Source organism: Thalassophryne amazonica, chromosome 3, assembly GCF_902500255.1.
Source record: "Thalassophryne amazonica chromosome 3, fThaAma1.1, whole genome shotgun sequence".
Lineage (NCBI taxonomy): Eukaryota > Metazoa > Chordata > Actinopteri > Batrachoidiformes > Batrachoididae > Thalassophryne > Thalassophryne amazonica.
Genome location: NC_047105.1, coordinates 1,946,122 through 1,966,943, shown reverse-complemented (window position 1 = coordinate 1,966,943; position 20,822 = coordinate 1,946,122). Strand labels below are relative to the sequence as shown.

The 20,822-nt window shown below is 41.5% G+C and overlaps 1 protein-coding gene across 2 annotated transcripts in view; it reads left to right on the top strand.

Moving 5' to 3' along the window:
- Positions 1 to 10,030: 10,030 nt before the first annotated feature.
- mkrn2 (makorin, ring finger protein, 2) overlaps positions 10,031 to 20,822 on the top strand; it is a 41,450-nt gene continuing 30,658 nt past the window's right edge. For both annotated transcript variants that reach the window (XM_034164419.1, XM_034164416.1), the window contains exons 1-3: positions 10,031 to 10,194; positions 12,591 to 12,719; positions 13,018 to 13,148. In XM_034164419.1, the coding sequence (XP_034020310.1) occupies positions 10,163 to 10,194; positions 12,591 to 12,719; positions 13,018 to 13,148 (292 nt within the window). In that variant the 5' untranslated portion in view covers positions 10,031 to 10,162. The remainder of the gene's footprint in view (positions 10,195 to 12,590; positions 12,720 to 13,017; positions 13,149 to 20,822) is intronic.

Sequence of the window (20,822 nt, the reverse complement as noted above, 5' to 3'; positions counted from 1 at the left end):
AGGCTTACGTGGCTGTGACTGGAGAAGTTATAGACGTTATAGGCTTACGTGGCTGTGACTGGAGAAGTTATAGACGTTATAGGCTTACGTGGCTGTGATTGGAGATGTTATAGACGTTATAGGCTTACGTGGCTGTGACTGGAGACGTTATAGACGTTATAGGCTTACGTGGCTGTGACTGGAGAAGTTATAGAAGTTATAGGCTTACGTGGCTGTGACTGGAGAAGTTATAGACGTTATAGGCTTACGTGGCTGTGACTGGAGAAGTTATAGACGTTATAGGCTTACGTGGCTGTGACTGGAGACGTTATAGACGTTATAGGCTTACGTGGCTGTGATTGGAGACGTTATAGACGTTATAGGCTTACGTGGCTGTGACTGGAGAAGTTATAGACGTTATAGGCTTACGTGGCTGTGATTGGAGACGGTATAGACGTTATAGGCTTACGTGGCTGTGACTGGAGAAGTTATAGACGTTATAGGCTTACGTGGCTGTGATTGGAGATGTTATAGAAGTTATAGGCTTACGTGGCTGTGATTGGAGAAGTTATAGAAGTTATAGGCTTACGTGGCTGTGATTGGAGACGTTATAGGCTTATGTGGCTGTGGAGACGTTATAGGCTTACATGGCTGTGATTGGAGACATTATAGAAGTTATAGGCTTACGTGGCTGTGACTGGAGATGTTATAGACATTATAGGCTTACGTGGCTGTGATTGGAGAAGTTATAGACGTTATAGGCTTACGTGGCTGTGATTGGAGACGTTATAGATGTTATAGGCTTACGTGGCTGTGATTGGAGACATTATAGAAGTTATAGGCTTACGTGGCTGTGATTGGAGACGTTATAGACGTTATAGGCTTACGTGGCTGTGATTGGAGAAGTTATAGACATTATAGGCTTACGTGGCTGTGATTGGAGACGTTATAGACGTTATAGGCCTACGTGGCTGTGATTGGAGACGTTATAGACGTTATAGGCTTACGTGGCTGTGATTGGAGACGTTATAGAAGTTATAGGCTTACGTGGCTGTGATTGGAGACGTTATAGGCTTATGTGGCTGTGATTGGAGACGTTATAGAAGTTATAGGCTTACGTGGCTGTGATTGGAGATGTTATAGAAATTATAGGCTTACGTGGCTGTGATTGGAGACGTTATAGACGTTATAGGCTTACGTGGCTGTGATTGGAGATGTTATAGAAGTTATAGGCTTACGTGGCTGTGATTGGAGATGTTATAGAAGTTATAGGCTTACGTGGCTGTGATTGGAGACGTTATAGGCTTACGTGGCTGTGATTGGAGATGTTATAGAAGTTATAGGCTTACGTGGCTGTGATTGGAGATGTTATAGAAGTTATAGGCTTATGTGGCTGTGATTGGAGACGTTATAGAAGTTATAGGCTTACGTGGCTGTGATTGGAGATGTTATAGAAGTTATAGGCTTACGTGGCTGTGATTAGAGATGTTATAGAAGTTATAGGCTTACGTGGCTGTGATTGGAGACGTTATAGGCTTACATGGCTGTGATTGGAGATGTTATAGAAGTTATAGGCTTACGTGGCTGTGATTGGAGATGTTATAGAAGTTATAGGCTTACGTGGCTGTGATTGGAGATGTTATAGAAGTTATAGGCTTACGTGGCTGTGATTGGAGATGTTATAGAAGTTATAGGCTTACGTGGCTGTGATTGGAGACGTTATAGAAGTTATAGGCTTACGTGGCTGTGATTGGAGACGTTATAGGCTTATGTGGCTGTGGAGACGTTATAGGCTTACATGGCTGTGATTGGAGACATTATAGAAGTTATAGGCTTACGTGGCTGTGACTGGAGATGTTATAGACATTATAGGCTTACGTGGCTGTGATTGGAGAAGTTATAGACGTTATAGGCTTACGTGGCTGTGATTGGAGACGTTATAGATGTTATAGGCTTACGTGGCTGTGATTGGAGACATTATAGAAGTTATAGGCTTACGTGGCTGTGATTGGAGACGTTATAGACGTTATAGGCTTACGTGGCTGTGATTGGAGAAGTTATAGACATTATAGGCTTACGTGGCTGTGATTGGAGACGTTATAGACGTTATAGGCCTACGTGGCTGTGATTGGAGACGTTATAGACGTTATAGGCTTACGTGGCTGTGATTGGAGCCGTTATAGAAGTTATAGGCTTACGTGGCTGTGATTGGAGACGTTATAGGCTTATGTGGCTGTGATTGGAGACGTTATAGAAGTTATAGGCTTACGTGGCTGTGATTGGAGATGTTATAGAAATTATAGGCTTACGTGGCTGTGATTGGAGACGTTATAGACGTTATAGGCTTACGTGGCTGTGATTGGAGATGTTATAGAAGTTATAGGCTTACGTGGCTGTGATTGGAGATGTTATAGAAGTTATAGGCTTACGTGGCTGTGATTGGAGACGTTATAGAAGTTATAGGCTTACGTGGCTGTGATTGGAGACGTTATAGGCTTATGTGGCTGTGGAGACGTTATAGGCTTACATGGCTGTGATTGGAGACATTATAGAAGTTATAGGCTTACGTGGCTGTGACTGGAGATGTTATAGACATTATAGGCTTACGTGGCTGTGATTGGAGAAGTTATAGACGTTATAGGCTTACGTGGCTGTGATTGGAGACGTTATAGATGTTATAGGCTTACGTGGCTGTGATTGGAGACATTATAGAAGTTATAGGCTTACGTGGCTGTGATTGGAGACGTTATAGACGTTATAGGCTTACGTGGCTGTGATTGGAGAAGTTATAGACATTATAGGCTTACGTGGCTGTGATTGGAGACGTTATAGACGTTATAGGCTTACGTGGCTGTGATTGGAGACGTTATAGACGTTATAGGCTTACGTGGCTGTGATTGGAGACGTTATAGAAGTTATAGGCTTACGTGGCTGTGATTGGAGACGTTATAGGCTTATGTGGCTGTGATTGGAGACGTTATAGAAGTTATAGGCTTACGTGGCTGTGATTGGAGATGTTATAGAAATTATAGGCTTACGTGGCTGTGATTGGAGACGTTATAGACGTTATAGGCTTACGTGGCTGTGATTGGAGATGTTATAGAAGTTATAGGCTTACGTGGCTGTGATTGGAGATGTTATAGAAGTTATAGGCTTACGTGGCTGTGATTGGAGACGTTATAGGCTTACGTGGCTGTGATTGGAGATGTTATAGAAGTTATAGGCTTACGTGGCTGTGATTGGAGATGTTATAGAAGTTATAGGCTTATGTGGCTGTGATTGGAGACGTTATAGAAGTTATAGGCTTACGTGGCTGTGATTGGAGATGTTATAGAAGTTATAGGCTTACGTGGCTGTGATTGGAGATGTTATAGAAGTTATAGGCTTACGTGGCTGTGATTGGAGACGTTATAGGCTTGCATGGCTGTGATTGGAGATGTTATAGAAGTTATAGGCTTACGTGGCTGTGATTGGAGATGTTATAGAAGTTATAGGCTTACGTGGCTGTGATTGGAGACGTTATAGAAGTTATAGGCTTACGTGGCTGTGATTGGAGATGTTATAGAAGTTATAGGCTTACGTGGCTGTGATTGGAGACGTTATAGAAGTTATAGGCTTACGTGGCTGTGATTGGAGATGTTATAGAAGTTATAGGCTTACGTGGCTGTGATTGGAGACGTTATAGAAGTTATAGGCTTACGTGGCTGTGATTGGAGATGTTATAGAAGTTATAGGCTTACGTGGCTGTGATTGGAGACGTTATAGGCTTATGTGGCTGTGGAGACGTTATAGGCTTACATGGCTGTGATTGGAGACATTATAGAAGTTATAGGCTTACGTGGCTGTGACTGGAGATGTTATAGACATTATAGGCTTACGTGGCTGTGATTGGAGAAGTTATAGACGTTATAGGCTTACGTGGCTGTGATTGGAGATGTTATAGATGTTATAGGCTTACGTGGCTGTGATTGGAGACATTATAGAAGTTATAGGCTTACGTGGCTGTGATTGGAGACGTTATAGACGTTATAGGCTTACGTGGCTGTGATTGGAGAAGTTATAGACATTATAGGCTTACGTGGCTGTGATTGGAGACGTTATAGACGTTATAGGCCTACGTGGCTGTGATTGGAGACGTTATAGACGTTATAGGCTTACGTGGCTGTGATTGGAGCCGTTATAGAAGTTATAGGCTTACGTGGCTGTGATTGGAGACGTTATAGGCTTATGTGGCTGTGATTGGAGACGTTATAGAAGTTATAGGCTTACGTGGCTGTGATTGGAGATGTTATAGAAATTATAGGCTTACGTGGCTGTGATTGGAGACGTTATAGACGTTATAGGCTTACGTGGCTGTGATTGGAGATGTTATAGAAGTTATAGGCTTACGTGGCTGTGATTGGAGATGTTATAGAAGTTATAGGCTTACGTGGCTGTGATTGGAGACGTTATAGAAGTTATAGGCTTACGTGGCTGTGATTGGAGACGTTATAGGCTTATGTGGCTGTGGAGACGTTATAGGCTTACATGGCTGTGATTGGAGACATTATAGAAGTTATAGGCTTACGTGGCTGTGACTGGAGATGTTATAGACATTATAGGCTTACGTGGCTGTGATTGGAGAAGTTATAGACGTTATAGGCTTACGTGGCTGTGATTGGAGACGTTATAGATGTTATAGGCTTACGTGGCTGTGATTGGAGACATTATAGAAGTTATAGGCTTACGTGGCTGTGATTGGAGACGTTATAGACGTTATAGGCTTACGTGGCTGTGATTGGAGAAGTTATAGACGTTATAGGCTTACGTGGCTGTGATTGGAGACGTTATAGACGTTATAGGCTTACGTGGCTGTGATTGGAGACGTTATAGACGTTATAGGCTTACGTGGCTGTGATTGGAGCCGTTATAGAAGTTATAGGCTTACGTGGCTGTGATTGGAGACGTTATAGGCTTATGTGGCTGTGATTGGAGACGTTATAGAAGTTATAGGCTTACGTGGCTGTGATTGGAGATGTTATAGAAATTATAGGCTTACGTGGCTGTGATTGGAGACGTTATAGACGTTATAGGCTTACGTGGCTGTGATTGGAGATGTTATAGAAGTTATAGGCTTACGTGGCTGTGATTGGAGATGTTATAGAAGTTATAGGCTTACGTGGCTGTGATTGGAGACGTTATAGGCTTACGTGGCTGTGATTGGAGATGTTATAGAAGTTATAGGCTTACGTGGCTGTGATTGGAGATGTTATAGAAGTTATAGGCTTATGTGGCTGTGATTGGAGACGTTATAGAAGTTATAGGCTTACGTGGCTGTGATTGGAGATGTTATAGAAGTTATAGGCTTACGTGGCTGTGATTGGAGATGTTATAGAAGTTATAGGCTTACGTGGCTGTGATTGGAGACGTTATAGGCTTGCATGGCTGTGATTGGAGATGTTATAGAAGTTATAGGCTTACGTGGCTGTGATTGGAGATGTTATAGAAGTTATAGGCTTACGTGGCTGTGATTGGAGACGTTATAGAAGTTATAGGCTTACGTGGCTGTGATTGGAGATGTTATAGAAGTTATAGGCTTACGTGGCTGTGATTGGAGACGTTATAGAAGTTATAGGCTTACGTGGCTGTGATTGGAGATGTTATAGAAGTTATAGGCTTACGTGGCTGTGATTGGAGAAAGCTTTGCATTTTCTATCACCAGTTATCCATCTTCATGATGAAGTGGTACAGAGGAGGATTTTCTTAAAAAGAAGACCTGAAAGTTTAGCTACAAATTGCTAGAAGGTACATCTGAGATGCAAGTCTGGATTTGATCTGTTTTAGTGAAAGAAAATCCTTCTCTGCTATACTCCACTATAAAGCTAAGAGTAGTGATGCAAAATGCAAAGCTTGCACTGTGCACAATTTCTCCAATCACAGCCACATAAGCCTATAACCTCTTCTGGGTTGTCTGGGTGTCTTGGTGGCTTTCCTCACTCTTCTCCTTCTTGCACAGTCACTCAGTTTTTAAGAACTGTCTACTCCATGCAGATTTACCACAGATTGTCATACTGTTTGTATTTCTTTGTAATTGATGTAAATAAAGTCTGAAACATATTCAGTGGCAGCTTCACCATCAGAGAGCCTCGTCCACAACCACCCCAACAGACTCCAAGCTGTCAGTGATGTTAAAGGGGGAAACACACAGTATTAAGAACAGGGGGATGGAAACTTTGGATCAGGGTCATTTGGGTAGTTCTCTTGTCATTTTGATTTAAAAAGAGGAAACACTGTTGTTTGACAATAAATGGCTTCACCCAACCACTAACCATGAGTGAAAAAAAGTTTTTGTGTTATCAGTCATATTCACTGAAAAATGGCCAAAAAAGCAAAAAATTCTGCCAGGGTATGTAAACTTTTGAGCACAACTGTAAGTGGAGTTGACAATAATTATATAGTTCTTCTTCTTTATTTTTGTTGTAATATGTGATAAATATTTTGGACTCGGTCTGATACAGATACATCGGGGTGTGATCCATAAACAGACATGTGATAAGGTATATGAGTACCCTGTTCCTTTAAATATGTATTTCCACGTCTCCAAGTGTAGGTGCAGAGACAGAAAGTAATCAGTGTGTTCTGATGTCGTCTAACAGAATTCTTCTTTGTCTGTTATATGTTTGTGTCGCCCGTGTTCTTGCTCTGGGGGTTAGTAAGGTTTGACCTTACTTGGGTGAAGCACTTGAGGCAGCTTTTGTTGTGAAAGTGTAGTGACACGGACCCACAACAGGGGGCGCAAATGAACGGTCAATAGATGAGCCAAAAAGTAACAATTTAATGTTGTGAATGTGCACAACGAACATACAGACAATCTCAGAATATAATTACAGTCAATCCACAAAGGTGACGTGTGGGCAGGCTCGAGGATAGAAGACGTCTGTCCTGAGAAGAGCCGGAACCACACGATTTCCGCCGCCACCGAACCTGGTGAATACTGGAGCCGCCAAGTCCCGAATTCCCAGGTGATCACCGTCCCCGACTGTCGGATCTGGTACTGCTGGCGAAGAACAAAGACAGTCAAGTGTGGGTGTGTGTACACCCAGTAACAACAACGGTGGGAATGCCACCTCCACCTCTCACTCAATAACTGCAGAGTACCGCAGTGATTCCTCAGGGGAAAAGAGTGCCTTCAACGCTCTCTCAGCTTTCACCGACGGAGGTACCAGAACTCCTGCAAACACTCACAATATACAAATATTGCAATCACAAAACGGCTGAGGATATTACCTCCAATGAAGTATGATATCTCGGCAACGACGTGGAGATGACGTCTGGTCTTTATGGAGTGAGAGGACGTTGAGTAGATGGGTGACAGCTGTCAAGAGGTAATGAGTGACAGCTGTCACCCCCGGCTGTGTCCATGGCGGCAGCGCCCTCTCGTGCCTGAAGCCCGCACTTCAGGCAGGGCGCCCTCTGGTGGTGGGCCAGCAGTACCTCCTCTTCTGGCGGCCCACACAACAGCTTTGTTGTGATTTGGCACTATATAAATGAAAATAAATTGAAATTGAGCCCCGCCTCCTCGTTCATGTTTTCCAGTGATGCTGAGAGTCCGGTATTGAACCTGTGACCCGGACGGTCTTCTTCCCTGAGTTTGATGTAGAAACCCACCCCCAGAGTCCCCGTCCCACTGCCTTTGTCATACTTTGTTCATTTCTGTCTTGATGATCGTTTTGACTTCAGATTTACTCAGTGGAACGTTGATCTGTGTTTCTGATTTCAGAGCTGCTTCTACCAGCTGATCTGCTGCTTCATGACCCTCAGTTCCAGAATGAGATGGAACCCACATGAGACATCCTGAAACATTCTGTTGTTGTAGTTTAAAGAAGCTTTAGGGAAGGAGTTTGGTGTGGATTACTTAATTACTGTGGCTGTGCATAGCAAACACACACACACACACACACACGGTCAGCTTCATATATTAGATAATAATATATATATCTGTGTGATCAGCCTGTGAAAAATAACATCATGGACACATTCATGTCCATGTACACAGTAGCAATAAAACAGCACGCTGCACCTCTCAGCTGTTTATTGCTGCTGTAGACATGTAATGCACAGATGAGATTACAGCTGAGACGTGAATCTTCATGTGTGCTGCACACTGTCACAACTGTGGCACGTTATCTCGTTTTTTTCTAATATGAGACATCTGCATGTCCAGGCAGTCTGTAAAAACAGCGTGGTGGAGACAGTCCACGTCCATGATCACAGCAGCAGTAAACCAGCGTCCTGTGACATAAACAGCAGCGTCACCACACTTTAGGTTCCAAACTCTGAAAAAGTTAAGAGTTTCAGGGTGAAATGTGTCACGTCCTCTGTAAATCCGAGCATCACTTTCAAAGAAAAGGTCGGAGCTTCGTTATCGGACATAACCGCAGCCGTTTCACTCTGTCAGCCATCAGGATGTTTCTGTTTTGCTAATAAGTACATCACACGCCGAGAAACGCAGAGTGAGACATTTTCTGGAAATGCACCTGTTAACTCACTCAGGGAGAGCAATAAAAAACATCAGAGGCACTAATAAGCCTTGTCACCCTCTGAGAATGCGCACGCGCGACTAGGTTGGTTCAAAGGTCGAGAGGTGTAAAAACTTAGACGTTCGGTTGGTCAGTGACAGTGTCAGTCAAACCACTGTCTAAATCCATAATGAACATAATTTTACAGTTGCTAATAAGAAGGAGTGGAAATGCAACTGTTTTACCAAGACATTACAATATAAATATTATAGATAATTTACCTTTGAGTTGATCCCAAACGCTTTTTCCTCCCCATAAAGCGCACAAGAAAAGCTGCTGGTGAAAATTCCTCTGTGCTTCCAGAGCAATAGAGATGGTTTTATCACCTAATCTCTGAAAGCAAATGATTAATCCGCTGCTAAACTGCTATTATTTAACGCAGCATCCAGCAGCACACAGCGCAGCACACGGTGAGTTGCGTTGGCCCGGTGAATTGTGCGGCAGCGCCATCGAGTCCTGCACACACACACACCTGTAAGCCGTCTGGATGCATGAAGAGCTGTTCAGATGAAAAGCTGACGTGATTTTTGGCTGGACTGAGGAACTACACAAAGTCTCTTTTGTAAGGAAGTATGATGTCAGTGCACAGCATCACTGGACTACACGTCACAATCTGGACTCCTATTTAAAGTTCGTGTTGGACTTTAGCAGCAGTGGAACACCAAAATGTAAGTCCCGTTTCTGTTGTTTATAAATTAATAAAATATCAAATGACAAGGATCTATTTTAGCCGTTATATAAAACAAATAATGAATGTTTTTACATTTTTTTCAATGGAGCCAATATTTAATTTGGTGAAAGTTTCGCTAAGTTGAATGGTTTGTTCCAGCTTTTACCTCATGAAATATTAGTACCATTGAACTCATAAACATTCATTATTTGTATACTAGAGACACCATTCAGCTGCCATTCACCAACCAGATCAACGATTAATTTTATTTCATTCTTTATGAATAATTTATAATATAATAATATAATATAATTTTCACACTCTCAGAAATACAAACATAGTACAGAAGATTTATAGAGGTCAGCAAAGCGAAGCTGTGATCAGCTGATTCTATGTTTATGAATAGACTGTCTGGGTCTGCAGTGGATCGACCTGAACCTAAACCTGAATTTTCAGTTCGTGTGCAGCATAAGCTTCGGTTTTTCTTCCTTGGACACTGATACCACGTTTTCACAAAAATCTTTCAAGGAATTAACACTCCAACAGGAAAAATAATCAAAGTCTCTGTCATTCTCGGTGCTCACACAGTTGGTCATGATGCCTCAAGATTGCAGTTTACACCTCTTGCCCTTTGACCTTGCATGAGACCCGGAAGAGAGCGAGAGTGTGAAAAGACCTATAATGAGTGCCTGTGCACAGAGAGACTTACAGTGATGAATACTTTGATGCTGTGTTGCTAACTGGGATGTTAAAAAACGTGCGACATGTCCTTTGAAAGCTGTTTGAAGAAGAAATCCTCCAGCACGACAGGGGGCGCTAATGCAGGAGGCGCGCGGTATAAAGAAGAAGCGGAACCATCGAGCGGGCACGGGACGGGTTCGACCGGAGCTTTTAAACAGGACGACTCAGTGACGTCATCACACTTTCGTCAAATCCTTCAGGCTGAAGGTCCGAGATGACGACGAGCACCAAACAGGTGACCTGCAGGTCAGTTATCGGCTCCGTGTGTCTGTCAGGATCAGCGCCAGCGGCGTGCTAACGCTTTTAGCTGCTAGCGGTTAGTTTAGAGTGTTGAGTCCGTAATGAAACTTGGTCCAGCTCCAGAACTCTTGTCAGTCACTGAGGGTCAGGGGAGGAGTTTAGTTTGTGAGTGTAGTGTGGACTGTGGTGTGTTCAGGTACATGTAGGTTATTGTTACTGTGGTGTGTTCAGGTACACGTAGTTTAATGTTACTGTGGTGTGTTCAGGTACACGTAGTTTAATGTTACTGTGATGTGTTCAGGTACACGTAGTTTATTGTTACTGTGATGTGTTCAGGTACACGTAGTTTAATGTTACTGTGATGTGTTCAGGTACATGTAGGTTATTGTTACTGTGATGTGTTCAGGTACACGTAGTTTAATGTTACTGTGATGTGTTCAGGTACATGTAGGTTATTGTTACTGTGATGTGTTCAGGTACATGTAGGTTATTGTTACTGTGGTGTGTTCAGGTACATGTAGTTTAATGTTACTGTGATGTGTTCAGGTACACGTAGTTTATTGTTACTGTGATGTGTTCAGGTACACGTAGTTTAATGTTACTGTGATGTGTTCAGGTACATGTAGGTTATTGTTACTGTGATGTGTTCAGGTACACGTAGTTTAATGTTACTGTGATGTGTTCAGGTACATGTAGGTTATTGTTACTGTGGTGTGTTCAGGTACACGTAGTTTAATGTTACTGTGATGTGTTCAGGTACACGTAGTTTAATGTTACTGTGGTGTGTTCAGGTACACGTAGGTTATTGTTACTGTGGTGTGTTCAGGTACACGTAGTTTAATGTTACTGTGGTGTGTTCAGGTACATGTAGGTTATTGTTACTGTGGTGTGTTCAGGTACATGTAGGTTATTGTTACTGTGGTGTGTTCAGGTACACGTAGTTTAATGTTACTGTGGTGTGTTCAGGTACACGTAGTTTAATGTTACTGTGATGTGTTCAGGTACACGTAGTTTATTGTTACTGTGATGTGTTCAGGTACACGTAGTTTAATGTTACTGTGATGTGTTCAGGTACATGTAGGTTATTGTTACTGTGATGTGTTCAGGTACACGTAGTTTAATGTTACTGTGATGTGTTCAGGTACATGTAGGTTATTGTTACTGTGATGTGTTCAGGTACATGTAGGTTATTGTTACTGTGGTGTGTTCAGGTACACGTAGTTTAATGTTACTGTGATGTGTTCAGGTACACGTAGTTTATTGTTACTGTGATGTGTTCAGGTACACGTAGTTTAATGTTACTGTGATGTGTTCAGGTACATGTAGGTTATTGTTACTGTGATGTGTTCAGGTACACGTAGTTTAATGTTACTGTGATGTGTTCAGGTACATGTAGGTTATTGTTACTGTGGTGTGTTCAGGTACACGTAGTTTAATGTTACTGTGATGTGTTCAGGTACACGTAGTTTAATGTTACTGTGGTGTGTTCAGGTACACGTAGGTTATTGTTACTGTGGTGTGTTCAGGTACACGTAGTTTAATGTTACTGTGGTGTGTTCAGGTACATGTAGGTTATTGTTACTGTGGTGTGTTCAGGTACACGTAGTTTAATGTTACTGTGGTGTGTTCAGGTACACGTAGTTTAATGTTACTGTGATGTGTTCAGGTACACGTAGTTTAATGTTACTGTGATGTGTTCAGGTACACGTAGGTTATTGTTACTGTGGTGTGTTCAGGTTCCACGTAGTTTAATTTTTCTGTGGTGTGTTCAGGTACACGTAGTTTAATGTTACTGTGATGTGTTCAGGTACACGTAGTTTAATGTTACTGTGGTGTGTTCAGGTACACGTAGGTTATTGTTACTGTGGTGTGTTCAGGTACACGTAGGTTATTGTTACTGTGGTGTGTTCAGGTACACGTAGTTTAATTTTTCTGTGGTGTGTTCAGGTACACGTAGTTTAATTTTTCTGTGGTGTGTTCAGGTACACGTAGGTTAATGTTACTGTGGTGTGTTCAGGTACACGTAGTTTAATGTTACTGTGGTGTGTTCAGGTACATGTGGTTTAATGTTACTGTGGTGTGTTCAGGTACACGTAGTTTAATTTTTCTGTGGTGTGTTCAGGTACACGTAGGTTAATGTTACTGTGGTGTGTTCAGGTACACGTAGGTTAATGTTACTGTGGTGTGTTCAGGTACACGTAGGTTAATGTTACTGTGGTGTGTTCAGGTACACGTAGTTTAATGTTACTGTGGTGTGTTCAGGTACATGTGGTTTAATGTTACTGTGGTGTGTTCAGGTACACGTAGTTTAATGTTTCTGTGGTGTGTTCAGGTACACGTAGTTTAATGTTTCTGTGGTGTGTTCAGGTACACATAGTTTAATGTTTCTGTGGTGTGTTCAGGTACTTTCTCCACGGCGTGTGTAGGGAGGGGAGCCGCTGCCTGTTCTCTCATGACCTGAATAACAGTAAACCTTCAACCATCTGCAAGTTCTACCAGAGAGGAATGTGTGCGTACGGAGAACGCTGCAGGTACGACAAAGAATGTGACAGAGGTTGCCGTGGTGCCACCGTCAGAGCACCCGGTGGTCCCTGTCAGGACCTTGCTCAAAGGCACTTCAGTGATGACTGCTGGAAGTGATGCTGTTCCTCTGTGTTGGTGTCTGGTTGAACGTGTGACTGTGTCGCCCAGCTTTGGCTCACACGTAGGACTCTCAGTGAAGTCACATGACGATCAACCTTCTCCAGAAACGCCCAACATTTGGTGGTTTGAATCTCGGCTGCAGATTAAAGACGCCTTAGTTCGCTACTCACTGATGTTTGTCTGCAGGTACGACCACATCAAACCCTCAGCCAGGGGGGGAGGAGCTGCAGCAGACCAGAGTGCTGCTGGAGGTGGAGTTGGAGGTGGGACTTCAGTCACGTCCAGCAGGAAGAAGACACTGCGTTTCAGAGACCAAGGTGACCACGCCCCCTATCAGATACAGTTTGTTCTGACCTGGTTTCTTGTGTCTATGGATGTTCGGTCTGAATGTGCAGGTTTTGGAGGATTATGTAGAACTGCCTTGTTTGTTTTTCATTAAGGGGAGAAAGTGAGAGCGGTTTAAGTTGATAGTATCTCACTCGGCGTCCTGACGAAACCCGTAATGTCAACAAAAAGCACAACCTGTTTATTTGATCCTATACCAACAGAACTGTTTAAGGACCTGTGGTCCACTCTTGGGCCGACTGTGCTGGAAATTATTAATCTTTCTTTAACTTCTGGATCTGTTCCTAAATGTTTCAAATCTGCAGAGATTAAACCATTACTTAAGAAACCTAATCTTGACCCTAGTGTACTGAAAAACTATAGGCTGATATCAAATCTATTATTTTGCTCTAAAATTCTGGAAATGTGGTTTCTCGGCAGCTCGTGGTCAGGCCCGTTGCAACAAGGCAAGCAAACCAATCAATTCCCTGAGGCCCTGATCCAGCCTGGGGCCCCCAGACAACGACTGGTTATGACTTTTATGCAACGACAAACTGTGTGAGCACCCCTTTAAATTCTGTGACAGTCAATGCATGTAAGTGCAGCGACACTGTTATCAGAATCCCCCTCAAGGGGGCCTCTCCCACAGTAGCCAGCCACATGACGTAGCTCAAGTTGACGGGTGAGGGGTGAGGTCCAGGGTCGAGAGAGATGTGCATGTGCAGCACAGTTGTTGAGTGGAGCTCATCTTGATGGGTATGCTCAAAAAAATAACTTTCTCAGTGAACATAATAAAAGTATGGAAAATATTTCCACCCTAGTAAAATGTGTTAATGTAGCCAGAAACAATTTTGCTGAGTGACCTAAGTATAAATTTGTTGGGTCAACATGATGAATTTGTGTTACTGTTACTCAGTTGCCATAGTTCAGGCCAACTAGATTTGTAAGGGTAAATGTAACAAAAATAAACAGTAAGTCCCTTTGGCTGCTCGCTTGTTTGTGCTCGGGGTTGCCACGGCAAATCTAAGGTGGATCTGCATGTTGAATTGGCCCAAGTTTTACACCAGATGCCCTTCTTGATGCCCTTCTTGATGCAGCTTCACATTACATGGAGAAACATGGCAAGGGTGGGCTTTGAACCGGGAACCTTCTGTACTGTAACACACTGATGTAATGTCCTTGGGTCATTCAGTCTTGTTAGATATGAATATGAGTTACTTAATTTATTAGGGTAGCTACAACTACTTTTAAGTAGTTGTAAAGTACAGTTACATCTCCACTTAACTTTGCTGTGTTGGATCAGTACAGTTTATGCAGTTCCACCTTGGATTTGCTGTAGCAACCTCAAGTGCAAACAAACGAGCAGCCAAAGGGACTTACTGGTTTTTTTCTTGTTTTTTTTTTTTTTTTTTGTATTTTTTTACACTAGTGCAGTGCCCATAGAAAGTCTGTATTCACATAAAAAATGGGGAGTTTAAGTAGATTTTTTTCATGACTGGTCGTATAAGGCTGTGTTTGAAGGTAGGATTTACAAAGTGGTGAACTTACTCTGACATAGTTTTAACAGACAAAGTGTACGTGTGTATTTTAAGAAAAAGATTCTTCATCCAACATGGTCATACACATATAAACACACATAGAGATATAGGATGGAATAAACAAAGTTAGAGCACAAACATACGTATGTGAATACAGTAGTTATTGACATTTAGGTTTGTTGTGAAATGTGTAGATTGATATGTGAGCCGTCGACTTACATTCTAACATTTGAGGGAGAAATAATATACATTTAGATCCAATACAAACAAACAAAAAGCCACTTGGCACAAATTAAAGATACCTGATCGACATGTGGAATTGAGCAGTTTTTATGTCATTTGGGTCTATGTTTTGATTTATATGTTACATGATATTATTATTTGTACAAGGTATTTAATGTTGTTTAAAAAATCGGTTATATTATCAATTATATGAAAATAAAAGGATTCCTATTAAACAGGTTATCGGAAGAGACTCAGACAAAATTAAACAGAACATTTAGAATATTTATATCTCTACCCCCACCTTCTGAACATCCCCTAACCCTTCTGAACTCACAGCAAATATAAGATTTTATTCAGATTACTGTAATTTCCAGGCTATAAGCCGCTACTTTTTTCACATGCTTTGAACACCGTGGCTTAAACAGTGATGTGGCTAATTTATTGATGTTTACAGTGAGCTTCATACCGCTAAAACATTTAGCTTTGTCACATCAGACCAATGAAATTCTGGACAGGTCACAGTGGACCAGTGAAACAGTTCAAATTAAATCACACGCACTCACACTACATTCTTCAGATCAGTTAATGTGTGCTTCATCATGGAAAACACACGATGCAGCTTTCAAGTTAAAGGTGATCGATGTGGCTGTTGAAGAAGGAAGCAGAGCTGCTGCACGTCAGCTTGGCATCAGCGCATGGACAGCGTTCAGAACTGACTCAGTGCAGAAAGATGACAAAAACTTTTAGAGGTAAGAAAAGCAGGTGAACCGAACTTGAAAGTGTTCTTGAAGCCTGGGTGAACATGCAGAGAGCAGACGGCTGAGGTGTTTCCACCGTGCAGATCCAACTGAAAGCCAAAACAGTCACCACCGTAGTGAAGATTGATGATTTTAGAGATGGACCATCGTGGTGTCTCAGATTTATGAGACGAAAAGACCTGTCCGTCAGGGCACGGACGACTCTGTCGGCAGCTCCGTCCCGACTACGAGGAAAAAGTTCCAGACCTCTTCAAATTCACTCAAACAAGGATAGCAGAGAATTCTATCGGACCAGACGACGTCATAAATATAGATGAAGTACCTTTGACCTGCCTCTCACTAGGACTGTTAATAAAAAAGGTCAATCGTCTGTTACGCTGAGCACAGCTGGCCATGAGAGGACGCATTTCACACATGTTCTGAGCTGCACAGCATCTGGACAAAAGCCTCCTGCTGATGTTTAAGCAGGTGACGATGCCAAAAGAAAAACTCCCGAAAGAAATCATCATCAAAGTCAACAAGAAGGAGTGGATGATAGAAAGCCCGAGTGCTGCGGTAAACGAAAGAAAAAGGGCTCATATATTGGATTCTATGAAAGCAGCCATCAAGAGGACTAAGTCGATTCCAGCTGTGGTTCCTGGGGCACAACAAAGTATTTACAGCCACTCGACATCAGTGTGAATCGTGCTTTTACAGTGGCACTCAGAGCCGAGGGGGAGGCTTGGACGACCAGCGGCGAGAAATCCTTTACCAAAACTGACTGCATGCACAGAGCAACTTTTGCTCAAGTCTGCCAGTGGATCCTGACAGCGCCATGCAGGATGTCACAAAATCCACCATCACCAACGGGTTTCCAAAGGCTGGACTACGGCGGGATGAAGAGGACAGCGCAAGGTCAAGTTCAAGGCCAAATTTATGTCCAAACAGAAGTGACATTGAGAGCAACAACAAAGGAAAGAGTGAGAGAGTGTGTACTAGTTCATTTTCAAATTTATTAATTGTATAGTGCCAATTCATGACAAAATCAGCTCAAGGTGCTTCACACAACACAGAAAACACAACAAAGAATTAAAAGATTAAAACATGATTTAAAAAAAAGCAACCCATAAAAACAAAAATTAAAAATAGAATATACATAATACTATAGTAACAGACGTAAATGCTAATGATAAAACAGGGAAAAAGGTGGGTGTTGAGGGGACTCAGGAATTATCTGTCAGGAAGCCAGAAAAGAAAGAAGAGAAAGGAAGAAAAGAAATGAGTGGTCAGTGATAATTTACACTGGATAAATTAGGCCTGTGTGTCAACAAAATGTACTGTTTATGTTCGCTACCTGCCTGGCTGTGTTATATTAACAGTGTTTTCGTCATAAATGATTAATGTCCACTCGTGAACTGTTTCCCAAAAACTAATCTACTGGACCGCGCTCAGACAGCTTCATTGGTCTCACATCGCCCTCTGCTAGACTCTGGTGAGCATAACACCCAAGGACTCATGTAGACATACAAACATAACATCTATAAACCACATCTCCTCCCTCTTAACTTAACAACTTACACCTGTTCACATTTAAATATTACTTTTGTTAATAACTTTTTGTTTAATCTTTTTATTTAGGACTGCAGTGTGTGTTACATTCACATATTGCATACATTAACACCCCCCCCCCCCTTTTTTTTTTTTTACAAGAACAAACTTAGAAACAAACCAATACTCAGCAGAAATGGAATAATAATAATAAAGTAAAATAAGATTGAATATCATATACATTGTACAGTACTATCACAACTAGGTGCACAGTCCAAAATCACAGGAATACAAACAAGTCAGAGCGCATTTCAGTTTATGTGAGATTTGTTTTGCTTAAAACCGGTTGCCAAATGTCCAAAAATCCATCAGTGTTGTCATGAAGAATATATGTGATTCTCTCAAGCGGGATTATCTTCAGTCCCTCTGTACCAGTCTTCAATTGTCGGACAGTCACAGGAAATCCAAAATTTCAAAATGGTCTTTCTTGTTACATAAAGAAGAATTTCTGTCAATTTAGAGTTGTGTTTGTCCTTTGCCTTATCTACTCTGGTGGCAAGAACGCACTGAAAAGCTGAAAGCTCTAGATGGTATCCCAATATTGTCAACACTTCATTTTTAACATCAGTCCAAAATTTTTGAATTTTTACGCACTTCCAAAACGTGTGCATGTGTACCCATTTGGATGTTGCATTTCGAGCCGTATGGTGAGCTCAGACCCAGTCTGCCTCTCAGTAACGGTGGAAAGTGGAGTCTGTGTAATATCTTAAATTGTGTTTCTCCATCAGAGTTGCATCTCAAAATTTTAAGTGTTTTTTCTTCATTTATTTCCTCTCCTAAATCAGCCCGTCATTGTCTTTTGAGGTGGTCTGTGGAGAAAGGTGTATTTAAGTAAGCAAGTAAGCTTTATTTATATAGCACTTTTCACAGACCAAGGTCACAAAGTGCTTCACATGATATAAATAGACAATAAAAACAACACATACAAATATAGAACAATAAAATAAATTGACACTAAAATGCCAGTTTAAAAAAATGTGTCTTTAGTTGCTGTCTAAAAACATCCACAGAATCCAGTGAGCGAAGAGAACAGGGAAGCTCATTCCAGAGGCGAGGTGCCACAGCTTTAAAAGATCTGTCCCCTCGAGTTTTAAAACAAGTTCGGGGAACCATCAGCAGGTTCTGATTGGAAGACCTCAAACTCCTGCTGGAAACATAAGGCTGGATCAGGTCCTTAATGTATTTGTATAATATATTTGATGAGAACACTTTATATATTTGGGAAATGAATCTTTTTGGTTTATTATTTATTAGAATGTGCTCTAAGAAATTCAAATTTTGGGGATGTATTGAATTTGGGATATAGTGTCTAATTTGTAAGTATCGGAAGAAGTGGGATGAATGTAATGAATATCTATTCTTTAAAACCTAAAATGACACCAATGATTCACCTTGATACAGTTTGACAAGCTGATCTAAGCCCCTCTCATTCCAGAATTTGAACACAGAATCTTGATATGATGGGCTAAAGTCAGGATTCCGAAATGTGAGGACTAGTAACGAAAAATGATCTTTTAACTTAAAAGATAATAGCATTTTAGGCCATGTGTTAAAAGTGTTTAGTACAATGAAATTGTTCTGCAGTTCTAATTGTGTCGTCTTATAATGTGTAAAGGGGCAAGCCCAGTAATAGAGACAGATATTTGGAACTGATAAACCTGCCTGATCTTTATTTGTCTGTAATTTGCTAATTTTCATTCGCACTTTCTTCCCCTGCCATATATATTGGGTGAATATTTTTTCCAGCTTTGAGAACCAAGAATTTGGAATGGAGTTTGCAACATTTGTAGTGGATATATGAGTCTTGGGAGTATATTCATATTGAGTATGCTTCATCGTCCCAGCCAGGACACAGGTAACATTTTCCATCTATCCAAGTCCTCTTTTATACGTATTAATATTGGGTTTAAATTCAATTTAAACAATTTTTCAAGACAAGGGCTCACCATTATACCAAGATAGGTTATTTCTTTTGGTGCCCAACGAAAGGGAAAACCCAGGGCTGGTTCTGAGTTTGCCAGTGCTCCTATTGGCATTGCTTCTGTTTTTTGATATTTACCTTAAATTCAGATATATGTCCAAATTGTTCAAGACATTGAAGCAATTTGGGAATGCTGCTGTTTATTTCGGTCAGATATAGCAACACATCATCTGCATATAATGAGATTTTGTGCTCTGCATCTGCAACAGGGAATCCCTTTATCAATCAATCAATCAATCAGTTTTATTTATATAGCGCCAAATCACAACAAACAGTTGCCCCAAGGCGCTTTATATTGTAAGGCAAGGCCATACAATAATTACGTAAAAACCCCAACGGTCAAAACGACCCCCTGTGAGCAAGCACTTGGCTACAGTGGGAAGGAAAAACTCCCTTTTAACAGGAAGAAACTTCCAGCAGAACCAGGCTCAGGGAGGGGCAGTCTTCTGCTGGGACTGGTTGCGGCTGAGGGAGAGAACCAGGAAAAAGACATGCTGTGGAGGGGAGCAGAGATCGATCACTAATGATTAAATGCAGAGTGGTGCATACAGAGCAAAAAGAGAAAGAAACAGTGCATCATGGGAACCCCCCAGCAGTCTAAGTCTATAGCAGCATAACTAAGGGATGGTTCAGGGTCACCTGATCCAGCCCTAACTATAAGCTTTAGCAAAAAGGAAAGTTTTAAGCCTAATCTTAAAAGTAGAGAGGGTGTCTGTCTCCCTGATCTGAATTGGGAGCTGGTTCCACAGGAGAGGAGCCTGAAAGCTGAAGGCTCTGCCTCCCATTCTACTCTTACAAACCCTAGGAACTACAAGTAAGCCTGCAGTCTGAGAGTGAAGTGCTCTATTGGGGTGATATGGTACTATGAGGTCCCTAAGATAAGATGGGACCTGATTATTCAAAACCTTATAAGTAAGAAGAAGAATTTTAAATTCTATTCTAGAATTAACAGGAAGCCAATGAAGAGAGGCCAATATGAGTGAGATATGCTCTCTCCTTCTAGTCCCCGTCAGTACTCTAGCTGCAGCATTTTGAATTAACTGAAGGCTTTTCAGGGAACTTTTAGGACAACCTGATAATAATGAATTACAATAGTCCAGCCTAGAGGAAATAAATGCATGAATTAGTTTTTCAGCATCACTCTGAGACAAGACCTTTCTGATTTTAGAGATATTGCGTAAATGCAAAAAAGCAGTCCTACATATTTGTTTAATATGCGCTTTGAATGACATATCCTGATCAAAAATGACTCCAAGATTTCTCACAGTATTACTAGAGGTCAGGGTAATGCCATCCAGAGTAAGGATCTGGTTAGACACCATGTTTCTAAGATTTGTGGGGCCAAGTACAATAACTTCAGTTTTATCTGAGTTTAAAAGCAGGAAATTAGAGGTCATCCATGTCTTTATGTCTGTAAGACAATCCTGCAGTTTAGCTAATTGGTGTGTGTCCTCTGGCTTCATGGATAGATAAAGCTGGGTATCATCTGCGTAACAATGAAAATTTAAGCAATGCCGTCTAATAATACTGCCCAAGGGAAGCATGTATAAAGTGAAGAAAATTGGTCCTAGCACAGAA